Here is a 24288-nt window from a genome sequence, read left to right on the forward strand (position 1 = left end):
TTCAGTGAATCATTCAGTTATTTCTCAAAGGAAAAATGTCTGATATTTGGTAAGCAGTGTGGCCACTGTGTGGCAGAGGTGAGGTGTCTACTTGTGGTAAAAGCTACATGCTAAGAGAACAATTCTCAGTAATATTATAAAGACACATATATATTTGTATATATATATATGTATTTATATTTGTATATATGAATCCATATCACCCACTGCCTTCATGGAGTATATATGTCTATGAATTTCAGTGTGTTATATAAATGCTTTAACTTCCAGTAACATACTAACTTGAGACAGGCCCGCCTGTGATAGTTCATAAGTGTTCCTGTGCACAAAGGTTCACCTGAGTTAAGCAAGCGAGTTCTTCACCACAATATCACTAATATTGACAAAGCAGATGTTAATCACCTACTCTGTTGAGACGACTCAAACAAATGATATTTGCACATTAATTTTAGGAAGAGCACAAAGTTTTTATAAACAAAATATAGTCCTTCAATTAAGTCTTTGGCTTTGAGCAGCTTTTGTGAACAAGCAGAGAACATAAAAAAATGCTAAACAAGAAGGTCAGGAAACAAATCGCACAGTTTAAAATTAATCTCGAGGCAATAGATTGAGTCAGCTACATTGCAAAGTTTGAAAGCCGCTGCATAATTTAATCTCTACCCTGCAAAAGAATTAAGATGATTCTAACAATGGGGGGTCGCCCCTAAAATTGAATTTTGTGGAACCATGAGAGCTTTTCTATTGCATCTCATAAATGATCTTCTCTCTGAGAGAACAGCTAGTGTGTGTTCACTCTGTATGTTCTGTACCTTCGGCTGTATACATTTTCATGGGGTTTTCCTGCCACTCTGGCAAAGAGGCAAGGCTTTTGGCCACAGCATGTTGGACAGGCCAGCCCCAGGCTTTAAAGAAAGGGGCTAGATTCTTCTGTACGACCTCAGAGAACTTCTTCACCCACAGATTCATCTTGTCTTCATTGTTTTGAGGAAGGCCAGTGAGGGTTTGGTAGTTAGCAAAGAGCTGGATGAATGGCTCCCACCCAAACCCCTCCTGGAGCTGCAAAGAGAAGGGAATGGCAGAGTGACATACAACCTGCAAGTCAGCTCCCGAACACGTGCATAAAATCACATGGTGGGTTTTAGTTATAAACCACGCTGTTATGATGATCTAATTTGTCAGTGGTCTCTCCTTTCTTTTCCTCCAGAAGCTTATCCCCTGTGATAGGTGTCCTATCTCAAGCTTCCTCAGTCCAATCTCAGGCAGGTTTTGTACTGTGACTCATTTGATTCATATCAAGGTCTCAATAAGTGGCAATTAATTTAAGCAGTTATTACCATTGCTGCTAAGCCTAATGCTGAAGATCTGGATCTGACTGACGAGAGTGATATCCTTTCATCTTGTGCAGCTAAACATTGGAAATGGAGTGCTGGGATTATTCCACTTTAAATGTGATGCCTCATAGTTTGGGAATCTGTGACCCTTGGGAATAACAGCCTTGAGCAATCCAGCTCCAACCGGTTCTTTTATTCTTGCCCAACTGTAACCACAGCCTGGACTATTAGGAGATGATTTATATTAGCTATAACCAGGTATCGATGGAGCTGTGCTAAGAGGCACATGCATAGACAGTCAATGAATGTTCATACAAGCCACATTAGAATGTCAGGCAGGGAATAAACGTTGCAAAGGAAAATAATAAGAAAAAATCCCCAAAGGCTTCAGAGAAACTCATGTTAAAAGCTAAATGGGCGATTCTTGATATTTATAGGATGCAAAACTGTTCGTCAGGTGGAAAAGGGCATCATTAGTAAATGTCAGTAGTTATGAGCAGTGGTGAGCCATTCTGAAGGTGAGATGTTTGCAGCTGTAGCAGATTGGGTAACAGGTGAGGACTGGAACTGGATGTGTGGTGTTCTACAGGAAGGGGCAGGGAACTACTGGTGGGTTTCAGGTTTATAGCACTTGCTGGCAGCACTCTGCATGACTAATCCAGTTGAGAAATAGGGAGACTATGAAAAGAGTACTGGAGAACCAGATTGAAAGGTGCGGAAGAACTGATTTTACTTGCGACATTGGAATATGGAACACCAGTAATGGGGGAGGTGGCTACCTGACCAGAAATTCAGTCTCAGACCCCAGACCAGTGGTTTGTCTCCAAAGGCTTTGAATTGATCATGAATATCAATGTTTTAACTGACACCATGATTGGGTCCTATAGCTTTTAAGACAGATTTCCTATTAACAAGGAAGCTGATGTGATCCAGAAGTTATCTCAGACTCCCTGAAATCACAAAGGCAGTGAAAACCCAGAGACAGAGTGCTATACTGACTAAAGCATTAAAACTGGCCTCTAGATTTGTCTTTACTAATTAATTAGGTCAATTAGGTTATCTTATCTCTGTTTCCCTGGAAATATGAGCACGTAGTATGGCTATGTGAATATATTTTTCAATGTGTTTCCCACAGATAGTAGGGAAGTGGTGGGGAAGGGTTTTGAAATGTTGTAAAATACTGCATATTACTTATTTTACAATGAAGTACGACTTCATGCATATGTGATGTTTGCTTAAGAAAATGGCATTTTGAACAATTTGTTACCATGCTACTGTCCCTACACTCTAATACATTGTTGGAGTAGGGTGACATTAATTTCTCCTAAGCTATCAAGGATGCTCAGGAGAATCTATTTGCATTTGGTTAAGTTGTGTTTCAACATAGATTGTCTGAGCACAGCTCTATAATTCTGCTGTGTTTTCCATAATGATCCCATATATTTTATTGATTTCCACAGAGTAGAGAAGAGGAAACACACTTAGTTATCCACATCATATGTGCCATGCCTAACCTACAAGAAGATCCACCATCTACCCATCTCCCTACACTGTGTAGGGATCTTGGGATTACCAGGAAGTCTGGTGGTTCCCGCCCCCTGAATATATACACAGTACCTGGAGATAAGTTTCTAGAGCTGTCCATACAATCCAGTTACTCAGAGGTGCTCCCTTGTTCAGATGGTCTTTGATTCTCTGCTTCCTAAGCTCGGGATTCAGTGAAGGATGCGCTTGATCCCTGGGGATGTTTAAAACCGTCTCGTGCACATAAATACTCCAGAGATTACACAAAGCTTCAGTGGTGTGAGGTCGAAAAGTCCATCCAGGCTTCTGATGATTGTGGCCCAGTTCATGTGTCACACCCCAAACACCATGTGACCTTATTTTGAACTCATTAATGATGCCTTCCACTATAATAATTAAGCCCATAATGGGGTATCCAGAATGAAGAAAACCTGAGGGAAATACCAGGAAGTAAGAGGAAAAGCGACACATATGATGCCTTTTTGTAATTTGCATCTTCACTATCACCCCAGAAGACCTAGAATATGAGTAAGTTCACGTGGGCTCTACCCACCACCTAAGCTTATTTGCAGCCCATAAAGCTTTCTTCTCTGTTTCTTAGACAGAATTTGATGTCCATCTGCGTTTCACTGTGAATGGTTGATTATGTGGAATGTATTGCTGGCTGACAGCACTCATTATTATTTCCTTTATTTTCAGATGGGTGATGTGTGCATGTCATGAGGTCTTATGTCTAGATGAGGAAACACATCAAGAATCTTCTCCAGGTTAGTCTTAATCTTAAGGAATCATTTTTGAAGGTCAATTAGTTTTTCCTCATTGTTCCCTCCACAACGATTATTTCTCCTGTTTTATTCAGCATTAACAAGTCCTCTTGGCTCCTCTGAAAGGTACTGAGTACCCATCTCTTGTCTTTCTTCTTCCCAGTACTGTTTTGTACACTGTGTAAAGATTATCCTTGTACTATTCAAATACTGACTTCTCTGCCCCGTATCTGGCTACATTCCAGACATGGCACTGTAATGCTTGTTCTAAGTTATCTCCTGCCTCAATGTTGTGCAAACATTGCTCCTATTTACTCTCTTCTTTGTCAGTAAAAGCTGGTTAGCCAATGGCTGGGTAGAAGAGAGGGAATCTGATTCCAGCCAGGATGGCAGAGAGGGGAGAGAGAGGAGAGAGAGAGAGAGAGAGAGAGAGAGAGAGAGAGAGAGAGAGAGAGAGAGAGAGAGAGAGATTCACCATGAGGAGAGAGTTCAAAAGACACCATAGAAAAACACTTGGGTTAGAGAGAGTCAAATCAATACTAAAATGCAAGTAAGTATCTTGGGGATTGGCAGGGAGGTAACCAGATTATCTTCTAAGATTAGAATAGATTAATAACTGCCAGTTATTGTGCTGTAATGCTTATCAAATAAATCCTATAGTTTCTTCTCATTTGTTTGGGAACTAGCTGGGATAGAGAAAAGATTATCACTTTTAGAAATGCATTTTTACTTGCCCAACTTTGACTCCATTTAATTATGTTCCTTAATAACATGGTTTCATGTGGTTTTCTATGTGAAAAATTTACAGATTTTGCTTTTCAGTCTTACTATCCCGTAACTCTTTGTATGTTTGAGATTTAAAGGATGTGGACTATGCCCCCTTTCCCAGCTGGTCTCCATAAAATTATGTCAGTTCAACTGAAAGTCAACTCTCATAGATTTACCATGAAGTACCTACCAAATGAAATCTGCTTGTCAAGTACAACCCTCTCAGGTCTTTGGAAAGGGAAGGGTCGGGCTGCCAGCTTGGCTACAGCCTTTACTATCTTGTCCCAGAGTTGGAGCAGTGGGTAGGGGTCCTGAAGGACTTTGAGGTTTACTGTTGGAATTGTCAGGATGATATTGTCTGTGGCTAGTTCTCCCCATGGAGCTTTGCTGTGTTCGATCAGATTCTTCCATTCCTCCTGGGTCGTCTTACCTGGAAATAAAGGTTACATAGCCTGACCCACACCATCTTTTTTCTAGATTTCAACTTTGACTGTAGACCACACAGTAATAAATCTCCTTTGTCTTTCCATGTCTCCTTTCTGATCTCCCAGAAGGGAGTGTTCAGATTTTCATTCCACTTTCTGTCTTGAGACTCACCTTTCCTCCAATCACTCCATTGCCTTCTCTCAAACCAGATCCCTTCTTTTCCTCTAGTTTTCCCTCAGCTTTGTTTCCCATTATAAAATCCGTCTTCTACTTACCCAGTCTGAAGTATGGAGCAGACACAGCTCCACTGATGGTGACAGACACATTATCCTGATTGTATTTGTTGGGCACCATGATGTAAAGAAGGCCCCCATAGAGCCAGGAGATGGACGTCTGGGATGAAGTTAAGTGGTACACATAGGTCATCACAGGAGGACGGATGTAAGTTTTTGCTTGGCTTATGTTGTCTATGTGGCAGCCAATGAGGACCTATCATAGTGAGCACAAGTCTTCATGAGAATGACAGAACCATCCTCTCTTATATATAGTTAAACAGAGTCAAAGTTGAGGAAGTAAGAGTGGATTTCTAAAAGTGATAATCTTTTATCTATCCTGACTAGTTCCCAAATAAATGAGACAGAAACTATAGGATTTGTGTGTGTGTGTGTGTGTGTGTGTGTGTGTGTATCTAAAAGACCTGGTAGAGGTGGAAAGAAGATAACCTCAGAATGATAAATGTCTCATCTCATGCATAAGTAAAATATTAGTACCATTTATTCACTTTCTTTAGGGCTCCCTTATCTGTTCATAAATACTTGGGGCTTATAAAAAGGCAAAAGGAGTTCCAAGGTAAATATTAACTCAGAAAACACACTGCCTATGGCTATGTCAGAAAACACTCTGCCTATGTCTATGTCAGGAAACACATTGTCTATGGCTATGCCATTTTCCTTGGGTCTCAAGAAGAGATGACTATGGAAATGGTTTATGGAGTTGAAGCTTGGAAAATATTTAGATAATATTTCAGATACCCCAGGAAAGAAAAACAATGAGAGAAACTTTGATAGTAAGGTAATAAAAGAAATGAGTCTCTTAACCATCTATTATGTGCCACAACTCAGCTTTTTAGTGACTATTGTCTTTGTTTATTAAAAAAAAAGTGTGTTTCTGACCTATGTCTGGTAAGAACGTTGGGAGAATCTAAAATACTGCTGAAGCGAGGCAAGAAGATCTACCCAGCAAGTTTCATGACAGCCAGAGCAACATAGAGAAACCCTGTTACAAATAAGAAAAAAAAAATATGACTAGACGAGGCGGTAAAGTTGCTATGGACGCGTCAGAAGGGAAACAAATGCTTTACCTTCAGTTTGGCATGAGTGGCTTCAGTCGGAAGTGTTACTTGTGCAACCTGCCCTTCAGGTAAGTAGAGTCCTGTGCTTACCCAGGAGTTGTCGTTGCCTGATGAGAGTCATAAGAAAGGTTGTAGTCTTTCCATCCACGATTCCACTTTCTTCCAAAACTCCCCAAGCTCCCCCAATCCTAGAGCTACAGGATCTCCCAGATGTCCTCAAAGTGCCCCAGCTGCCTGTCTTCCTAGACTTAACTTCGCTAAAGATTATAGAGAAGAAAGAAGATGGACTTTGGAGCGGTGGGGAGGTGGGGCACCCTGAAGTGATGCTGAAGCTAGCCGGCTCTCTTTCTTTATGGGCCCAGGACCCGCTCGCTCTCCATTTCTTACCTGTGCTTATTTTAATAGTCATTGGAGATTCCGTAGGAGGTAGTAAGGTGGGAGGGGGAAGTAGCTGAGATCTGTCAACTCCGGATTTGAATAATTCATAAGCCAGGGACAGCAGAAAAGCCTGAGAGCTGCCCTTTGTGATTGGGTGTTGCTCAGTCACACTTGGGAAGCCCTGGCTTTGGATCATTTTCAGGGCATGTTCCTTCACAGAATCGTAGATGGAAATCCTCTGATGCGTCATTTGAAACATGTAGAAACAATCTTGTGAGAGCTTATTCAACCAGCCCTCTTGTAAGCTACTACCCTGGCTGTGGATCACGGACTCATATTGAGACAGGGCTCTACGGATGTGATAGTTTATCACCTCAGGATTGGGGACTGGGAAACGGCCCCGCTGGACCACCTGGCTAATGATGCCAAGGCCAAAGCGTTTAAGGATGATGTTATTTGGGTATTGTGTCATACAGTTAGAGTCTGGGTTCCTGCGGCCCCACATCCAGGCCTCTGCACCAATTAGCAAGCCTCCACCTTCTGCAACAAATTCCTCTACCTTCTTGGGATCTGTTTTGCCCAAGGAGCAGCTGCAAAACACACTCAAGTCATTGGTTAGAAGTTCTGTTTCACTCCACTCGAAACTGCTGTTTGGTAACACAGACTTCAGTGCTTTCATTTCTGAAGCTAACCCAATTCTGCCTGTCTGATTCCCCATCAGCCAGCGCAAAGCATTGAGTACAAACGGCAGCATAGTTTGATTAAGTATCAAACTCTCATGCCCCGCCAGCACCACCCGACCACGGCCGAAGCGGGCAGCTGCAAGAAAGCAGTTGAATGAATTGTCTACTCCCAAGGGAAGTGCTCGCTGTCCATGCACAAGTAGCTGGGAGGGGACTGGCCCTGTCTCAATGTCCATCTCAGACATCCCTTTCAGGAGCTGCTGCTGGTCATACTTGAGCTCATCCTCGCACCTGGAAAGAGACAGTTTTCACATCAGTGCCTGCCAAAGAAGTGAGTATAGCATTGGTAGGTCAGCAGAGACCTCCCTGCATCTCAGCCCTTTTGGTCCAAAACCTTCAAGAGCAAACAGAGGAGAATGCTATTTTTACCTCACTAGGATGCATCTTCAAATCATTTTTAACTGAGAGGAAAGGTAAGGTGAGAAGGGAAGAAAGGAAAGAAAAATGATAAAACTGATCACAGCAGTTGTGTGTGCATATAAATAAACACCAAAACAAAACACTGCAAAACCAAAGCAAACAGACAAAACCGAATTATTGAGCAAAAGGTGGGAGGAAATATTTACAATATGTTAAAAAGTCAAAGAGTAGCATCTCTAGTACTACGAAGAACACCTAATCAGAGGAAAAGATGGACGTGGAAAAAAAGGAGAGGAAGAACTTTAAGAAAGAAGTGAGAATTGCTATAAATGCATTGGTAACAGAAAATACAAGTGAAAAGTGACATTAATATCAACCAAAAAGTCAAAATATTCGATACTCATAATAATATAAGCTATATTTTGTCATAGATTAATATGGTTTTTTAAAATGGCAATTTTCAATTTCAATAAACACGTCATAAACAAATACTTTTGAATCCAGAATTCACCTTCTTAGACTAGGTGGGAAACTTGTATGTGATATAATTTATATAGATACTCATGTGGAATCTTTAACAACACATATTAATAATAATTTATACCTTTGCTCTCCTCCATTATGTGGTATTTACTCCTTTTTGTTTAGTTTGGTTTTCATTTTTTGACACAGGGTTTCTCTGTATATCTCTGCTTGTTTTAAAACCTGTTCTGCCTGCCTCTGCTTTCAAGTGCTGGGATTGGACCAACTCCCCCCCCCCCCCCCAAAAAAAAAAACTTTAGTTACTCTTAAAGCCATCTTTTTGGAGTCAAAAGCATTGGGTAGTTGGTTCAATCCTTCAGTCATTGAAAAGCCCCCTATTTTTCTAATTTTTATCTCATCTTTATGTAGAATCCTGCTCTGTAGGATACTGCAAGGCTGGCCCTCGCTATCTCACCACACTCTGCTCCTGGAGAGAGAGGTTTCTGAATGTAAAGCTGCACAATTTATTCATGTTACATTTTCCTTGCTATTTGTGGAATAGGTTGACATTGTATTTAATTGACTGATTGATTAATTCATTGATTTATTGATTCATTCATTCACACTTAGTCCCTACTTACAATGTCAGGTCCTGCACAGTGTTTGAATAATACAATGGTAAGGAGAACAGACACAATTCCTTTTCAAAGTCTCTCTGTGTGAGGGGGTATGTGTATACACGCCTGTTTACTAGTGTGTGTGTACTCACATCTGTGTGTAGACACAGATTTAAGAGTGTGCATGCACATACATGGTGGCCTGAGGCTGATGTTTAGAAATCTTCTTTGATCACTCTCCACCTTATCTATTGAGGTTGGATCTCTCAGTTGAACCCAGAGCTTACCTGTTCACATAGCCCAATAGAAAACTTCCTCTGGGGATCCCTTATCTCTGCCTCCTACCTACTGGGATCATTGGATGGCCTCCATGCCAACCTAGCATTTATGTGGTTGCTTGGGATTTAATTGTAGTCCTCACACTTGCTTGGCAAGCACTTTTTTCTTTCAAATCATCTCCCCAGACATAAAACAAACACAATTTATATTTTATATACTTTGTGGATCTTTTCATAACTTCCCTTTTAAGTTGTAACCACTTCTCTCTAATTACTAATAATGAGGCTATTTAATTGTAAGTACAACAAAATACCCTGACCTCAAGATATTTAATAACCAGTCTACTAGAGAACATAAGATATTGTGGCTTAACTACTGTGGTAGTTTGTATAGCTATGGCCCCATAAACTCAAGTATAAAATAGCACTAGGGAATGGTACTCCTTGAGAAAATGTGTCACTGGGATGGGTTTTGAGGTTTCAGAAGCTCAAGGCAGTTCCAGAGTCTTTCCTTTTCTGCTGCATGCCAACCTAGATGTAGAAGTCTCAGCTTCTTCTCCAGCGTTGTGTCTGCCCGTGGGCTACCCTGCTTTTCATTGGGATGATAATGGACTAAACCTGTGAATGCGTAAAACAGCCCCTAGCTAAATGTTTTCCTTTATAAGAGTTTCTGTGGCCATGGCATCTTTTCATACAACAAAACATTAACTAAGAAAACCACCGTATGTGATAATTGCATTAGTAATTATAATTATTTCACTCTGTGATAGCCAATTTATCCACTGTTAGGCTGAAATCTCCTTTAAAAATGGGGTAATTGGACTGTTATTTAACAAGAACGAGATTCCCACGAGGAAAGCATCACTTACTGGACGTAGAGTGTGAGATTGGGTATCTCCTTAGAAACCTTGAACCAGTCTCTATTCCCAGAGATATCTGTGAAATACACTCCAGCCACACTTGTCACCTGGTTTCCAGGAAAACTGGACAGCACCTTTTCATGGCCATGGTGAACAGCCCAAGTCAAAGCCTGGCCCCCAATTAGCAAGCCTCCTCCATTCTTCATGAACCGGATCAGCGTCTCAGTCAAGGTTTCACTGTAGGCATCAATGCAATAAACTCCAAGAGCCTCTCTAGGTTCAGGCTGAACCACTGCGTTTACCCCAGAGTCCCCGAGGATTTTAACTAATGATGCCAAGGAAGAATGCACTGCAATGGGAGCCTCCGGGTAGGGGCAGAGCCAGCTCACTGCATTGAGAAGAAATGGAGCCAAGCCAGCATGCAGCAGGTAGCTCTCATGGGACAGGACCACCAGGCGGCCGTGGCCATAGAAAGAGGCAGCAATGAGCACCTGGTCCTTGTCATTCACCATCACTGGGAAGGCTGCCTCTCCAGTAAGGAGAAGCTCACTGGGAGTGGGTTCTTTGGGAAGATTCCAACTGGTCACTCCATTCATGAGGGCCTCAAAAGCAGCATCGGGAGTTGTTGCCATGGTTCTGCCAGCTGCTGCAGAGGAAGCAGAGACTCAGCATGGTGAATGAATGAATGGATGCCAAATAAATGTAATCAAGAAGTGTTTTCACAATCTTACACAATGAAGTCTGTACTCAAGCTTTGATTTCCTCTGGAGATCTTCATCCTCAGGATGCATTTTCACTCTTTGCTTATTTCTTGCTATCCTCTCCTAACTTCCACCCAGATGCTCACTATGGCTTTTTTCCATTGTCTTAGTTCTCCTCTCTTCTAGCCCCACGATGCCCACCAGACACTGTACTTAGGGCTACTCTTCATGTAGAAGAGCTGTAATGACTCCCATGACTGACCCCGGCCCAGACTCCTGTGATGTACACAACTCTTGTTTTCATAAGCATATCAGTTCCTACTGCTATTTGTGAGGAACTGAGCTCATCTACCTTCTCAAAGGAGCAAACATTTGAATTTATTTCCTTCTGTGTAAAGAAGATACCATCAACCTTGAGAAGTCTGATGTAAAGGTTGATTTGTGTAGAGACTGGCATAGGCATCTACATCTGTCAAAAGCTGACTTCCACATGCGTATCGCTCTCCCCAGTTGCTCAGAATGATGGAGAACAGCCCAGTTTTAGAATCTTATTTGCCCTCTTCCTCTCTCTACTTCAAACACCCTATCATCAAACTTTGCAAAATATCAGTTACATCTCTTTCCACTACTGGCGCCTCTAACTTGTTCCCGAATCTTCAGATTTCAGGTGCCAATTGTAATTATCAATGATCACACAAACTCCTCGTCTGGTCAGAAACTTTCTGTGCTAGTTACTGTCCAGTTGACACAACCTAGATCCACCTGGGAAAAAGAATCTCAAACAGGAATTATATGGATCAAGTTGTCCTGTGAGCGTGTCTTGGGATGATTGTCTTGATTGTTAATTGAAGTGGAAAGACCCAATTTGACTTGGAGAGGCATCATTTCATATGTTGGGTCATGGACTATTGTAAGAGTAGAGAAATCTGGCTAGTTCTACAGCAAGTCAGTAGTAGGCACGATACATGCATCTGCCTGTGTTCATGACTGCGGGTGGATGTGGTGTGATATCCTTAAGCTCCTTACCCTGTGATGCCCTTGACACGATGGACTGGACCCTGGAATTATGAAGTCAAATAAAGCCTTCTTTCCCTATGTTATTTTTTGTTAGGGTACTTGTTAGCCCAAGAGACATGTAGCTTGAAATGGTGCCTCACTCCTGGGAAATAGGAACCCTGCTTTCAGCCCACAAATGGAAGTCTAGGATCCTCTTTGCATGACTTTTCAGCTCTATATTCTGTTCTATTCTCAATAAAGACTCTATTTAAAAAGCTTGTGGTTTTTAGTGTACAAGAGGTCATTTCGTGTAAAATGCCATCCCCTTCCTCCCCCTTTTTGCTGTTTGACAATACGAATTTACTAACAATAGAAGCCAGATCCCAAAATTTCCGAGAACAGAGACTTGTTCTTAGAAGGCGTGGGGTACAGGATCTTTAGACTCAAAACATGGCTTTGATTCATGTCGAAGTCAGATTGTGAGCAGGCATCGCCTTCCCAGTGAGATAACTCTGCGCACTCTTAGATATGAAGAAAAAGCTCTTTGCTAAAGTGCCTAGATTGCTGGGGCTAACGTCCAAATAAGAATTAGGGCTGAGCAAAAGGTTTTAACTTACACACACCTAGGCTTATGCGTTCATCAAACACTGTCATCTTTAAATCTTTGTCCTGGCCGAAGGTCACACTGTGAACAATTTAAACAGAGACAGGAGACTACAAGTCTGGTTGCTTAGGTAGTAAGGAGATTTACACAGCGAAGCTATTGCCAAAATTATTTCTTAGGGTCATCTTGTCCATCTAGTAAAATTATATTTTTTTCTGATAAGAGCACAGGTGACTTAATGGCAGACTAGGACTTAATGATGATTGTGACCCAGTGCTGCCCCCTTGAGCTGCCTTTGCAGGTATGACATTGGGGAAGGGCATAATGGCTGGTTAGAATTCAGGACAATCTTCTTTGTTGTGGGAATGGAGCCTAATAGGAAAATAAACATGTAAATTCCAGCACCCTAAATTCAGCTTATCTCTAGCTGGTTAGCATACTTAGAGGCATTTTGGAGGCAGTGCTCTTTAAGCTAAAGTCCACTTGTGTAACCTAATGTCTCTTAAGCAAATTGATTAGCCAATCCTTTGTAATAGTGGTTCTCAACCTGTGGGTTGTGATCCCTTTGTCAAACCCCTCTCTCTAATTATATTTACAGTATAATTCATGAGAGTATATTTCCTAAATGAAGGAAATTCGTGCAAAACTGATGGAGAAGAAACTCAAAGAAATAAAATTGATGTTAAAAAACAGTGGTTCTCAGCCTTCCTAAGGCTGTGACCCTTTAAAACAGTTCCTCATGCTGTGGTGACCCTTAGCCATAAAATTAGTTTTGGTGCTGCTACTTTATTACTCTGAGAGGTTTCCCAACCAACACGTGAAGTGAGAGCTTTGTTCATTTTGAAAAACATGAAGGCCACAAAAGACACCCCAGTTTCAGCACTAGCTCGACATGTCAGCTATAGTCGATGACTAGTTTTCAGACAGTTAAAAGACCTGCCCACCCTATGCAAGTTTCAGAAAGAGCAGGTGTGAGCACACTATGCCCTGCATGCTCTTTCTATAGCTGTAGATTTGCCAGTGTTCTACCTAGCACATGGGTTCTTTGGACTGTTATTGAGGTAGCCTGAGACATATACAAAGAAACTTTTACTTGAACAAAGAAATGGGAAAGGTCAATCAACAAATTCCAGGAGGAATACTCCTCGAAGTCAGCATCATTTCAGAAGGAAATGAAAGGTTTAAAGACTCATCTACTGTCTTTGCTTGAAGGTGGAAGGATAGTTGGATCATCTTAGGAGATCTTATCATAAATTCTCAGTATGGTAGAATCAATCCAGAACTGGGAGAGAGAAACACACAGTCACCCGCCTAATGATAGGAGATGGGAGGCCATGAATAGGATAGATGGTCTACAAAAGCTGCTGACTTCAGCATCTGTTAAGTGAGGGATGAGGAGAAGGCATCTTGGGTAAAAGGACACAGGTAGAGATTTGTCTTAAGGATATGGTACACATCCCTATTCAAAATTATTTAACAAGCTGGGTAAGATGGCTCAGGGAATTAAGGTGCTTGCCTTTAAGCCTGACAACTTGAGTGTGATATCTGGAATCTACATGGTGGAAGGAGAGAACTGATTCTCAAGAGCTGTCTTCAGACTTCCATATGGGCATCACATCTCTCTCTCTCTCTCTCTCTCTCTTTCTCTCTCTCTCTCCCTCCCTCCTCCTCCTCCTCTCCTCCTCCTCCTCCTCTCCTCCTCCTCCTCCTCTTTCCTTTGTTTTTTTCAAAAGCATGATCTCTATCTAACCTAGGCTGGCCTCAATTCTCTAACTGATGATGGCCTTGAACTTCTAATGTTCCTGCCCTTCCTTCCTGAAACCCAACATAAGAAACATGTACCACTGCACCCACTTTTCAGTACTGAAGATCAGATCCAGGGACTCATGCATGTTAGCCACACATTTTACTAACCAAACTAACTGAATCAAGCCCAACACTTATGCCTTTAGTAATACATGGGTCCAAGTCCACACCACCTCTCTGTGAGTTATGGATTAAGTATGTATTTCCCCCTCAGAACTCATGCAAAAATTGATTGCTAATGTAATATCACTGAGAGTTGTGGGGCATTAATAGGTGATTGGGTCTTCGAGAGGCATTCTACCTTACTCCAGGAACACCGTTCATACATTCAGGAATGAAGCATTCTTTCTAGGATCTGAATAAGCCCCAAGAAGATGGGTTTGCATAAAGTGAGGCTTCTCCTCACACTTCTTCTCCCACATGAATTAGTTTGTCTTGCCCTTTTTCTAGTATGAAATAAAACAATATAAGTCTGACTCTTACCGGTGTGGCTGCTAGATCTTGGACTCTGCAGCCTTTGGATCTATGAGTCCACATTAGCATATTTTCTTTATAAACCACTCCTTTTAGGGTATTTTTTACAGCATTGGAGAACATAATAAGCAGTGATCTTAGCACAGCCCAAAGCATAGCTCTTAACTCTAAAATCCAAAGAAAGGATGCTTTTATACCCTCCTCCATACCTACACAGCAAATATTTTGGTAAGAGTCACATCACTCACCTGTATGTCTTCTGACTGTAGTTCAGGTCTCCTAAGGAGGAGAGATGTCTCTGTCAACTTAGGGTGGACAAACTGGAGATTCTGTATATAAGAAGGGAGGTGTGTTCACCTTGTCCTTCCTGCTTCCTCTTGGAAGGGTGGCGCTTGGGTTAGAGACTTTGTTGAACCTTGGAGGGACACTCAAGCTGTACTTCTTGTAAGCCTGTGAGTCATTTCTTGAGGGGTCTGCATTCATAACCCTTGCTGAAGTGACTTAAGCTCTGAGATTTTCTAGTTCCTTCAGGTGCAGCAGTAGCTCAATTTCAGTTATCACCTTCTTCCTCTTTAAACTGGTCTGTCTGTGTGGTAAGCAAGGAGATCTCTTAAAGTTTCCATCATATTAAACAGTAAACAAGAAAAATGCTAGCTTTAATTATCAACCCGATTCAAGAGAACCTTGAATGATCCAGTGAGAGAGTTTCAATAAAGAATTGTCTACATTGGGGGTTGGTCTCTGGTTATGTCTATGGATGATTGTATTTTTCCCAAGAACCACTTTAAAAAACTTTTTATTGATTCTTTGTAAATTTCGCACCACACTCTCCAGCCCCACTTAGCTCCTCAAGCCTTCATATTAGCCCTCTGCCCTTGCAATGACCTCATCCCGAGAAAATAAAAATCCGAAGTACACAAAGTACAGAAAAGAAAAACACCGCCACCACTACCAACAACACTCTTAGTGGAAGCTGAAATGTGTCCTAGTGTGTTGCACAGTATACCATTTTGTCCACATGTTTACTTGTAAATGCTCATTGCAATGAGTCATTGGTCTGGTTCGAGGCCTCTGGCTTCTGCTACTTCACTGGGACTCCTCTCAGATATCATGTTGTTATCCTGTGTCATGGAGATCCTGCAGCTTTAGATTTAGAGCAGAAGGACCTGCTCCTTTATGAGTTCCAACATCATTGTTGGGGTAGATGTTGGGTTGGGCCAACTCATAGCCCTGGATCTGGGCCTGGATAGTAGCTGAGTTGATCAGTCTGCCAGTTCTCCAATACCCTCACCACCAGGGTGAGCTCTCCAGCATTGCCCCAAGTAGCTCACTCAATGCTGCAGCCAGCAATAGGCAAGGCCAGCTCCCCCTGCCCCCCAACAACCCAACCACTACCAGGGTCTGGTCTATTGTGCTGACCAGGTAAGTTACAGGGCCCTCCCTCCCCAGTGCTGCAGCCTATGAGGGACAGGGATAAGTCTCCCATTCACAAGACTCCAGAGCTAGCTATCTCTGAGGGGAGACAAGGAAGGGTATCTCTCCCTCACCCACACCCATTCCACTGCATGTCAGATGAGAGACAGTGACAGCTCTCCTGTGCTAAAGCCCTCAGTTCTGGCTGGCTCCCATCCGTACCATGAAGGCCAGCTCTACCTGCCTGGGAGGGTTGCAGGACCTGTTTTCCAGAGTGTTGCAGCTAATAATGGGTGGTGCCAGCTCTCCTGAGTGCTGCAATCAGTGAGGAGTGGGGCCAGTTCTGCAGAGCTCTTGGACATCAGCATGGTTCCTGGGAAATCCATATGGTCTTTGGTAGTAACATGGGCTATAGATACCAATACAGACCCCTGCTGCTGCATGGCCACAGACATGTCCTTCTGAAGCAGCATGGTCAGGGACTTCACCATGTCCTCAGGTGGCATCGCAGGCTACCCACATCAAGCCTCTCCACCCTCGAGTCTCCAGAGCTGCTTCTCTTCATTGTGCTCAAACCATTCCATACACTTTCTCTCCCATTCCTCCACCTCATACTTGCACATTATAGTGGCTTATGCTGCAAGGCAGGCCATGAGGTTGAGGGGCCTCTGGGTATCTTTAAATGTTTATCCAACCCAAAGATTACAAAGGAAATAAATTTCTGGCTACCGTTAAACACAGCACAGTAAAACTAATTCAATGTAGAGTCAAGCAGTCTCATGGCTGAATGGCCACCACAACCTACTAGAGAGATTAGCAGATAGGCCAATGATAAGAAGTAAACACAGCAGTACACGTCCTCTCAGTTGTGGATCTCATTTCTGCAGGTACTGTAACTCACATAGTGGTTGATTTTCTCAAAGGAAGAGGACACAGGCCCACTGCCACGTGTGTTTGTTACTGGTTCTATTGATGGACAGTGTAGTTCATCATTTCCCAAGGAACCAGAACAGCACCCAACCATCTTCGTCTTTCCAGTTCTACCTCACTTCACAGTGCATAAACCTCTTGGTTTCTCTTCATCTGCTATTGTTCTGCCACCTATTTGCTTGCTTCTTTCACTCTACCACCTACTTACTCACTTCTGGCTGCAACTGGATTGACCAGGATCACTAGGGACCAGTCATGGACTGAGGTATTGTTGTGGCACTTCCTTAGCACTCCTGGGTCATCAGAGACCTTCTAAGATTCTCTTAATAAAGTTAGTTGATATTGGAATATTCAAGCCACTGTGGTTAGTATCATTCCTTAGGCAGTGTATGCAGAGCTGTTAAAGAGTAGGGGAAATGAGCTGAGTACAAGCAATAAAGTGAGAAGCAATCATTTATTCTCCTTCTGCTCCTGACTATGGATTCAATTGGTTGTTTCAAGTTCCTGGTACCTTGACTTCCTCACCGGACTGAAACCTGAATTGGTGAGCTAAATAGACCCTTTTGCTCCTATGTTTCTAAATGAAACTTGGACAATGGTTAAATATTATAAACAATAGTGGCTGACTGAGGCAAAGGCTTTAAAATATGAGTGAAGGCAGTGAGATCTTCAACCATTCTGGGCAAACCCCACTGAAGAATTTCCTGAGAAAACCTGTTCTTTTTCCTTTGACCTTCAGTGAGGAAACTGGAATATCAGTACTAGTGAGTTGGGTGGCAGTCACTGTGATGAGAGGCACAAAACAATGTAGTGGAATAGGTCATGGGCTACTTAGCTGTGACCCCTCTTAAGATTCCCAGGCACAGTGCTAGTTTATCCACTGACTCACCAAAAGGCAACAGGTCAAGCATCATTCACTAGAATCTACTCACTAGTCCACTGGCCAAATGCTTACTACCTAATTTGCTGAATTCATTTGTTTCTTTTTGCTGCTTATAAAGTGCTCACTGTTTTGTACCAAATGAGGAATATAGCTTAATAAATTATAAAAATATCTATGTAATTTAAATTTGGGCTAGTTTTTATTTTAATTAATTTAACTTATTTTTCTTTTTGCATGTGTGGGGGACATATTCATGTGAGTGTGCATGTTTGCATATGTCTTTGTAGGGTGCTCATGGACAAATGTGTGTGTATGTCAAGGTCACAGGTTGAGTGTGGGAATCTTCCTCAATGGATCTTTTACCTTGTGCATTATTGCAAGGTCTCTCAGTGAACCCAGATCTCACCAACACCACTAACATGGCTAGCTTTCTTAGTTTGAAATTTTCTTGTCTGTGTCTTTGGAGGCCAGAATTACAGAAGCTTTCATGCCCTCCCAACACTGACTTTAGATTTGGAGGTCTTCACATTTGTGTGACAAATACTTTCTTTACTTTTGAAGCCTGCTCTCTGGCTCCATACTTTATAATTCATACCTGCAATAGGAAGAACTACTGAAAAATCTTCCCAAATATGTCAATAGTATAGAATCTGAGTCAAACAGAGTAGGTAAGTGGTGAAGAGGCCTTTAAGGTCAGGAAAGGTAAACTTGTACACTACCATGCTTATTTTTAACTGACATACAATCATTGTACACAATCTGGGAATGCACAATGATATTTCTTTTTTATTGATATTTCTTTCTTTTAAAATATATCATTTTTATGTATGTATATGTCTGTGTCAAAGTATTCAGAGGAGTTTAGGGAAGCCAGAAGATTCTGTTAGAGTCCCTGGAGCTGGGGTAAAAGGTAGTTGTTAGTGGTCCAATATGGATACTGAGAATTGAACTCTGTTTCTACCATGAAGTATGGTTACTATACCCAGTGAAAGTCCACTGGGGAAACTTGATTTTTCTTTCCTTTGTCAGTGAGTATCAGTTGCAGATAGCGTCTTGGTTGTGGCTGGGTCTGTGTATACTTCCCCCTCTTAGTACTGGAAATCTATCTGACTTGAACTTATACAGACCTTGGGCATATTGTTACAGTCTCTGTGAGGTTATATGTGCATAAGCTCCGCTGTGCACATGAAATGTTACCCACTGGCTCATATCTCTAAACACTTGGTCCCCAACTAGTGGTGCTGCTTTGAGAGATCATGGAACCATTAGGAGGTGGATAGAGCCCAACTGCAGAAACTGCATTGGCATTACTGTCCTGACAGTAATTGTCTAGCAAGGTTCTGCCCCAGTATGTCTCTGCTTTCTGGTCTGCAGAGGGGGTAGGAGCCTCAGATGTACACTACTACTAGCATGCATTTTAACAAGCTTTGCCTTCATGAGTAACTGTATCCTCTGAACTGTGACCAAGAGAAATCCTTTCTCCCTTAGATTGTTCTATCAGGAATTTTGTCACAGCAATGCACCTATAACTCATATGGTGGATTACATCATTCCAGGAATTTATCCATGTTTTCTAAGATTTAATTGGCACATGATTGCCCATGAGTTTCTCCTATGAGTCTTTTATTTCTTTGTATCAACTATAATGTTTCCTTTTACCTATTAAATTCCTTCTTTCTCTCTTGTTAGTCTATACAAAACCTGTTGCTTTTGTGATTTCATTAAAAAAAAACTCTATAAAATCAATATTTTGTATTGCTTTTTGAGTGTCAATTTCATTTACATATATATGCACTGGTCTTTGTTCTTCAAATAATCTTCCCTGATGCAATAGACTGTCAAAGTCTTCAGATATTATATTTGAGTCGACTTCCCTATTTATTTCTAAGAATTTTTGAAATTACAATTGTGTGTATTCAGCATTAAGCACATTCATGTCTATAATTGTTATTTCCTAGCAACAAATTGATCTTTATTAATATACAATAATTTTTTGATGTAAAGGCATTTTTTTCAGCTGTACTTACCTGCTTCTCCCTTCTTGCTTCTGTTTTCCTCCACAGTAAATCCTTATTTTCTGTTTACAAATTCCTTCACCATTGAAGAGAGTTTCTTCTCAGAGCACAACATTGGGTCTTACCATTAATCTATTCATCCTCTAAATTTATTTGCATACATGCTTCTTGCTGATAGACAAGGACTGTCTCCTGCCATTTTATAACTCTTCAGTTGCTTTCCATGTCTTTTATGCCTTTCTTCATCCCTTTTGGTTTTCTGCTTTCTTTATTAATGAGTTTTGATACTCTTTCTCTTTTGTGTATCTGATCTATAGAGAGAATTATTTTCCTGCTGTTTTCATGATGATGGCTACCATTCTTTCTCTCATTCAGAATAATTATTTGTCTTAAACACTTAGAGGGCTGAGATGGTGTAACAAATTCTCTTGATTTTTGTTTTCCCTGCAAAGGCTATTTCTGCTTCACTTCTAAAACACCTACTCACTGAGATAAATGCATATGTATATTGGAAATGGACTGAAAATAAAGTTATGTGTTAGGTATTGTATATACATAACATGGAAGTCCCTCTCTATATATACATTCCATTATATATTATTTCATGATCTCTATCTATCTATCTATCTATCTATCTATCTATCTATCTATCTATATCTATGGTATATGAAAGTACGAGGAAGAGAAAGAGGATTAGTGGGAAGGAGTGGGAGAAAGCAGTGTAGGGTGTATGAGGTGAACATATATTATACAATAATGTGCAATATATATTATATAGAAACCTAAAAACAATTTTCAAAGAAGAGATTACAAAATCTGGAAACCAAAGTCTTAATTACCACATTTGAAAACATTTATGAGTGTTCCCCATCCATCTTTCTATTTGCTGAGTCCTCTGGAGCAAGTCAAGAGGCTCCCTGAGCTGCCTGCTATCCCAAGGTACCACCCCCAACCACTCCTTCCATCAGATCTGTGGATCCTGAACCATACATTGTAAGCTTCTCTGCTCCCTGAGTCCTTTGGGAACATTGAACTGCCTCGAACAACCTGTTATCCTGAGTGGACTTCTTTTCTCCCACGACCTCTCTGCCCACCTTCATTGGATCTGTGACTCTTGAATCATATAGACCTGCAGATCCTGAATCACAACAACCCAGGAATGTCCATCAGATGACTGCTACACCAAGACCATCAAGGTTAACCTCCCTTCTAATACCTACTACAGCAGGAAAATATAGGAACTAAAGCCATCTAGATGACCAAAGACTCTTCAAAGAACACAATTCACGAAAGCCAGGGCAATATGACAACTTCTGAGCACAGCTACCCTACAACATCAAGCCCTGAATATCAAACACAACTGAAGCACAAGAAAATGACCTTAAATCCAATCTTATAAAATGATAGGGGCCTTTAAAGAGGAAATGAATAAATTTCTTAAAGAAACACAAGAAAATATAATCAAACAGGTAGAGGTCTTTAAAGGGGAAACAAATAAATACCTTAAATAGATATATGAGAATACAATTAAACAGGTGAAGGAAATAAACAAACCTGGGTAAGACCTGAAAGGGGAAATAGCAACAACAAAGAAAACATAAATTGAGGGAATCCTGGGGCTGGAGAACCCAGGAAAGAGAACAGGAAGAACAGATGTAAGCATCTTCAACAAAATACAGTAAATGGAAGAGAGAATCACAGGCATAGAAGATACAATAGAAGAAACTGATACAATTTCAGTCAAAGAAAATAAATGTTAAATCTAAAAATTCTTGACACAAAATGTTCAGGAAATCTGGGATACCACGAGAAAATCTAACCTAAGAATAACAGGAATAGAAGAAGGCGAAGAGTCCCAGCTCCAAGGACCAGAAAGAAATGTAAACAAAGCCATAGAAGAAAACTTCCCCAAACTAAAAAAAAAAGATGCCTGTTAACATACAAGAAGGTAATAAAACACTAATTAGACTGGACCAGAAACAAACACCTCCTGCCACATAATAATCAAAATGCAAAATGTATAGAACAAAGAAAGAATATTAAAAACAGCAAGGGAAAAAGGGCAGGTACCATACAAAGGCAGGCCTATCAGAATTACACCTGACTTGTTAACAGAAACTCTAAAAGCTAGAAGGGTCTGAACAGATATCTTCTAACCTCTAAAAAACCCACATATATCAACCTAGAATACTATACCAAGCAAAATTCTCAATCACTGTAGATGGAGAAAACAAGATATTTCAAGACCAATCCAAATTATATCTATCCACAGATCCAGCCATACAAAAAATACTAGAAGAAAAACTCCAACTGAAGGAGGATAATTACATCCAAGAAAACACAGGAAATAAGCAATAAGGTCTCTGGATGTTCCTGTTGTGGTAGGCATTGGGAGGGAGGTTAACCTTAATGGTCCTGGTGTGACAGGCCTTTGATTGGTATCCTTGGACTGTATGGTTCTAGATCAGCAGGTCTGTATGGGTCAGGATCTGCATTCCTGATAAAAGTGGGCAGAGAAGTGGCAGGGGAATCAGGTACACCATGGATAGTAGACTGCTCAGGGTAGCTTGGGGTGCCCCAGAGAATTCAGACAGCAGGGAAGATGGGTGGAGGAAGGGAAGCTAAACTGTATGCTTCAGGATCTGCAGGTCTGATGAAGATAAGCAGAGAGGTTGTGGGAGAATTGAGGTCTGGAGGAATAGCAGACTGCTCAAGCAGATGAGTGGAGGAAGGAAAGTTAACTTATATAGTTCAGTATCCACAGGACAGATGAGGGTGGACAGAGAGGTAGCTGGAGAATGACAGTCCACTGTGGATGGCAGACTTCTCAAAACTTTTGACCCCCAATTTATTCTGTTTTCAAGAAATGCAGGGACCATGGATGAAGCAGAGCTGAGGGAATGGCCAACCCCCAAACTGGCCCAATTTGAGACCCATCCCATGGGCATACCCCAATCCCTGACACTATTAATGGTATTCTGTTAGGTTTGCAGACAGGAGTCTAGAATGGCTGTCCTTGGAGAGGCTCTGCTGACTCAGATGGATCTAAACACCCAGAACCAAACAGTGGATGCATCTTTGGGGACTCTTATGGAAGAGTAGGGTTGGGATTGCAGGCCTGAAGGGGATAGAAACTCCACAGGAAGACCAACAGTGTCAGCTAGTCTGGACCCTTGGGGTTCTCAGAGACTGAACCACCAGCCAAAGAAGATACATGTGCTAGACCTAGGCCTCCCGCACATATGTAGCAGATGTGCTCCTTGGTCTTCATGTGGGTCCCGAACAAATGGAGCAGGGGCTGTCCTGTCCATGGTATATATTCTTCTAGCTGGCCTGCCTTGTCTGACCTCAGTGGAAGAAGATGCACCTAGCCCAGCAGAGACTTGATGTGCCAAGGTGGGGGATACTCAGAGCCCTCCCTCCCTCTCAGAGGACAGGGGAGAAGAGTAGGGGGAAGTATTGTGGAAGGGGAAGATCTGAAGAGGGCAGTGAGGGGGATGTAAAGTGAATAAATAATAAAGAAAAGGGGGTTGAAGCTTAATTTAATTCTGGTGTTGAGATGTGAAACCTTCAGGGTATACAAACACACACACACACACACACACACACACACACACACACACACACACACACACCATCTGTGTATTTCTTGTCTTTTGTCCTGTACACATAAACATCTTGCATGAAGAAGGCCATTACAAGATTTGGCACTTTAACTTTGCATCTCCAGAACTGTATACCAACTAACCTCTGTCAAGTGCCTATCTCTAGTATTGTTATAGCAAAGGAAAAACAGACTAATGCATACTAGATGTTTTTCTATGGGTAGATTGATTGTGTTTGTTCAGCTCAAGGGGCGGTTGCATCTGGCCAAGTGACCTTTTCTGAGCCAAATATAAAGTCAGCTTTTATTGTGGTTCCATGATATCTTTGGTTTCATATTACTTCTTTTCTCCAGCAGGAGGGAGGTTACCAATTTATGCATACTCCAGATATGGGAGCTCACAGATAGGCACTGGAGCACCAGGAATGTTAAACATACAGGGTTGTCTGATCAAAGGGAGAGATAAATAATCTGTTTTCTACCCAGAAGGCTGGGAGCAGATGTGGTTAATAGCTTGTGACATTTACACTGTGTGGCTAAGACACTGGATCTTCCCTCAGACCCTTATCATGAGCCTGTCAATCTATAGAAGCCATCTTTATTGGAGCTGTTACATGTAAGCAACCTATAGAACTCATCTTTATTAAAGATTTCACCTGTACTTTACAAGGATCTTTGATGCAGTCCTGTGTTAAGCTTCATTGTGCTCATGGATTGAATTATTTATCACCAGGAAAAAGTCCTCCACATTGTGCTGTGCCTAAACATGCCTAAAATAAATTACTTGGGGTCAGACTTCTGAAGTTTGAATCGACAATAGCTACTCAGTCATGCTGAATCAAACTACCTTCGTGCCTTCCTCAGAGACTCTCGTACCCAGAGGATTGGATAGGAGAAGTCTGTCCAAATATTAAATGATATATTTAAATTAGTTATAACATCATAATGGCCTGCCAATGTTTTCTTCACAAGATGATGTTTAAGTGAGAGAAGTCATGTT

At 41.5% G+C, this 24288-nt stretch overlaps 1 protein-coding gene across 2 annotated transcripts; it reads right to left on the bottom strand.

The window, feature by feature from the left end:
* Positions 1–446: 446 nt before the first annotated feature.
* Fam115e (family with sequence similarity 115, member E) lies at positions 447–14722 on the bottom strand. 2 transcript variants are annotated; one of them, NM_001009534.1, is given in 8 exon segments: positions 447–1056; positions 2949–3286; positions 4578–4817; positions 5089–5302; positions 6174–6271; positions 6552–7516; positions 9872–10508; positions 14692–14722. In NM_001009534.1, coding segments are annotated over 7 exon segments (2745 nt in total). In that variant the 5' UTR covers positions 10495–10508; positions 14692–14722; the 3' UTR covers positions 447–789.
* Positions 14723–24288: the final 9566 nt, after the last annotated feature.

The sequence above is a fragment of the Rattus norvegicus genome, chromosome 4 (genome assembly GCF_021556685.1).
Source record: "Rattus norvegicus strain SHRSP/BbbUtx chromosome 4, alternate assembly SHRSP_T2T, whole genome shotgun sequence".
In the NCBI taxonomy this organism is placed as follows: Eukaryota; Metazoa; Chordata; class Mammalia; order Rodentia; family Muridae; genus Rattus; species Rattus norvegicus.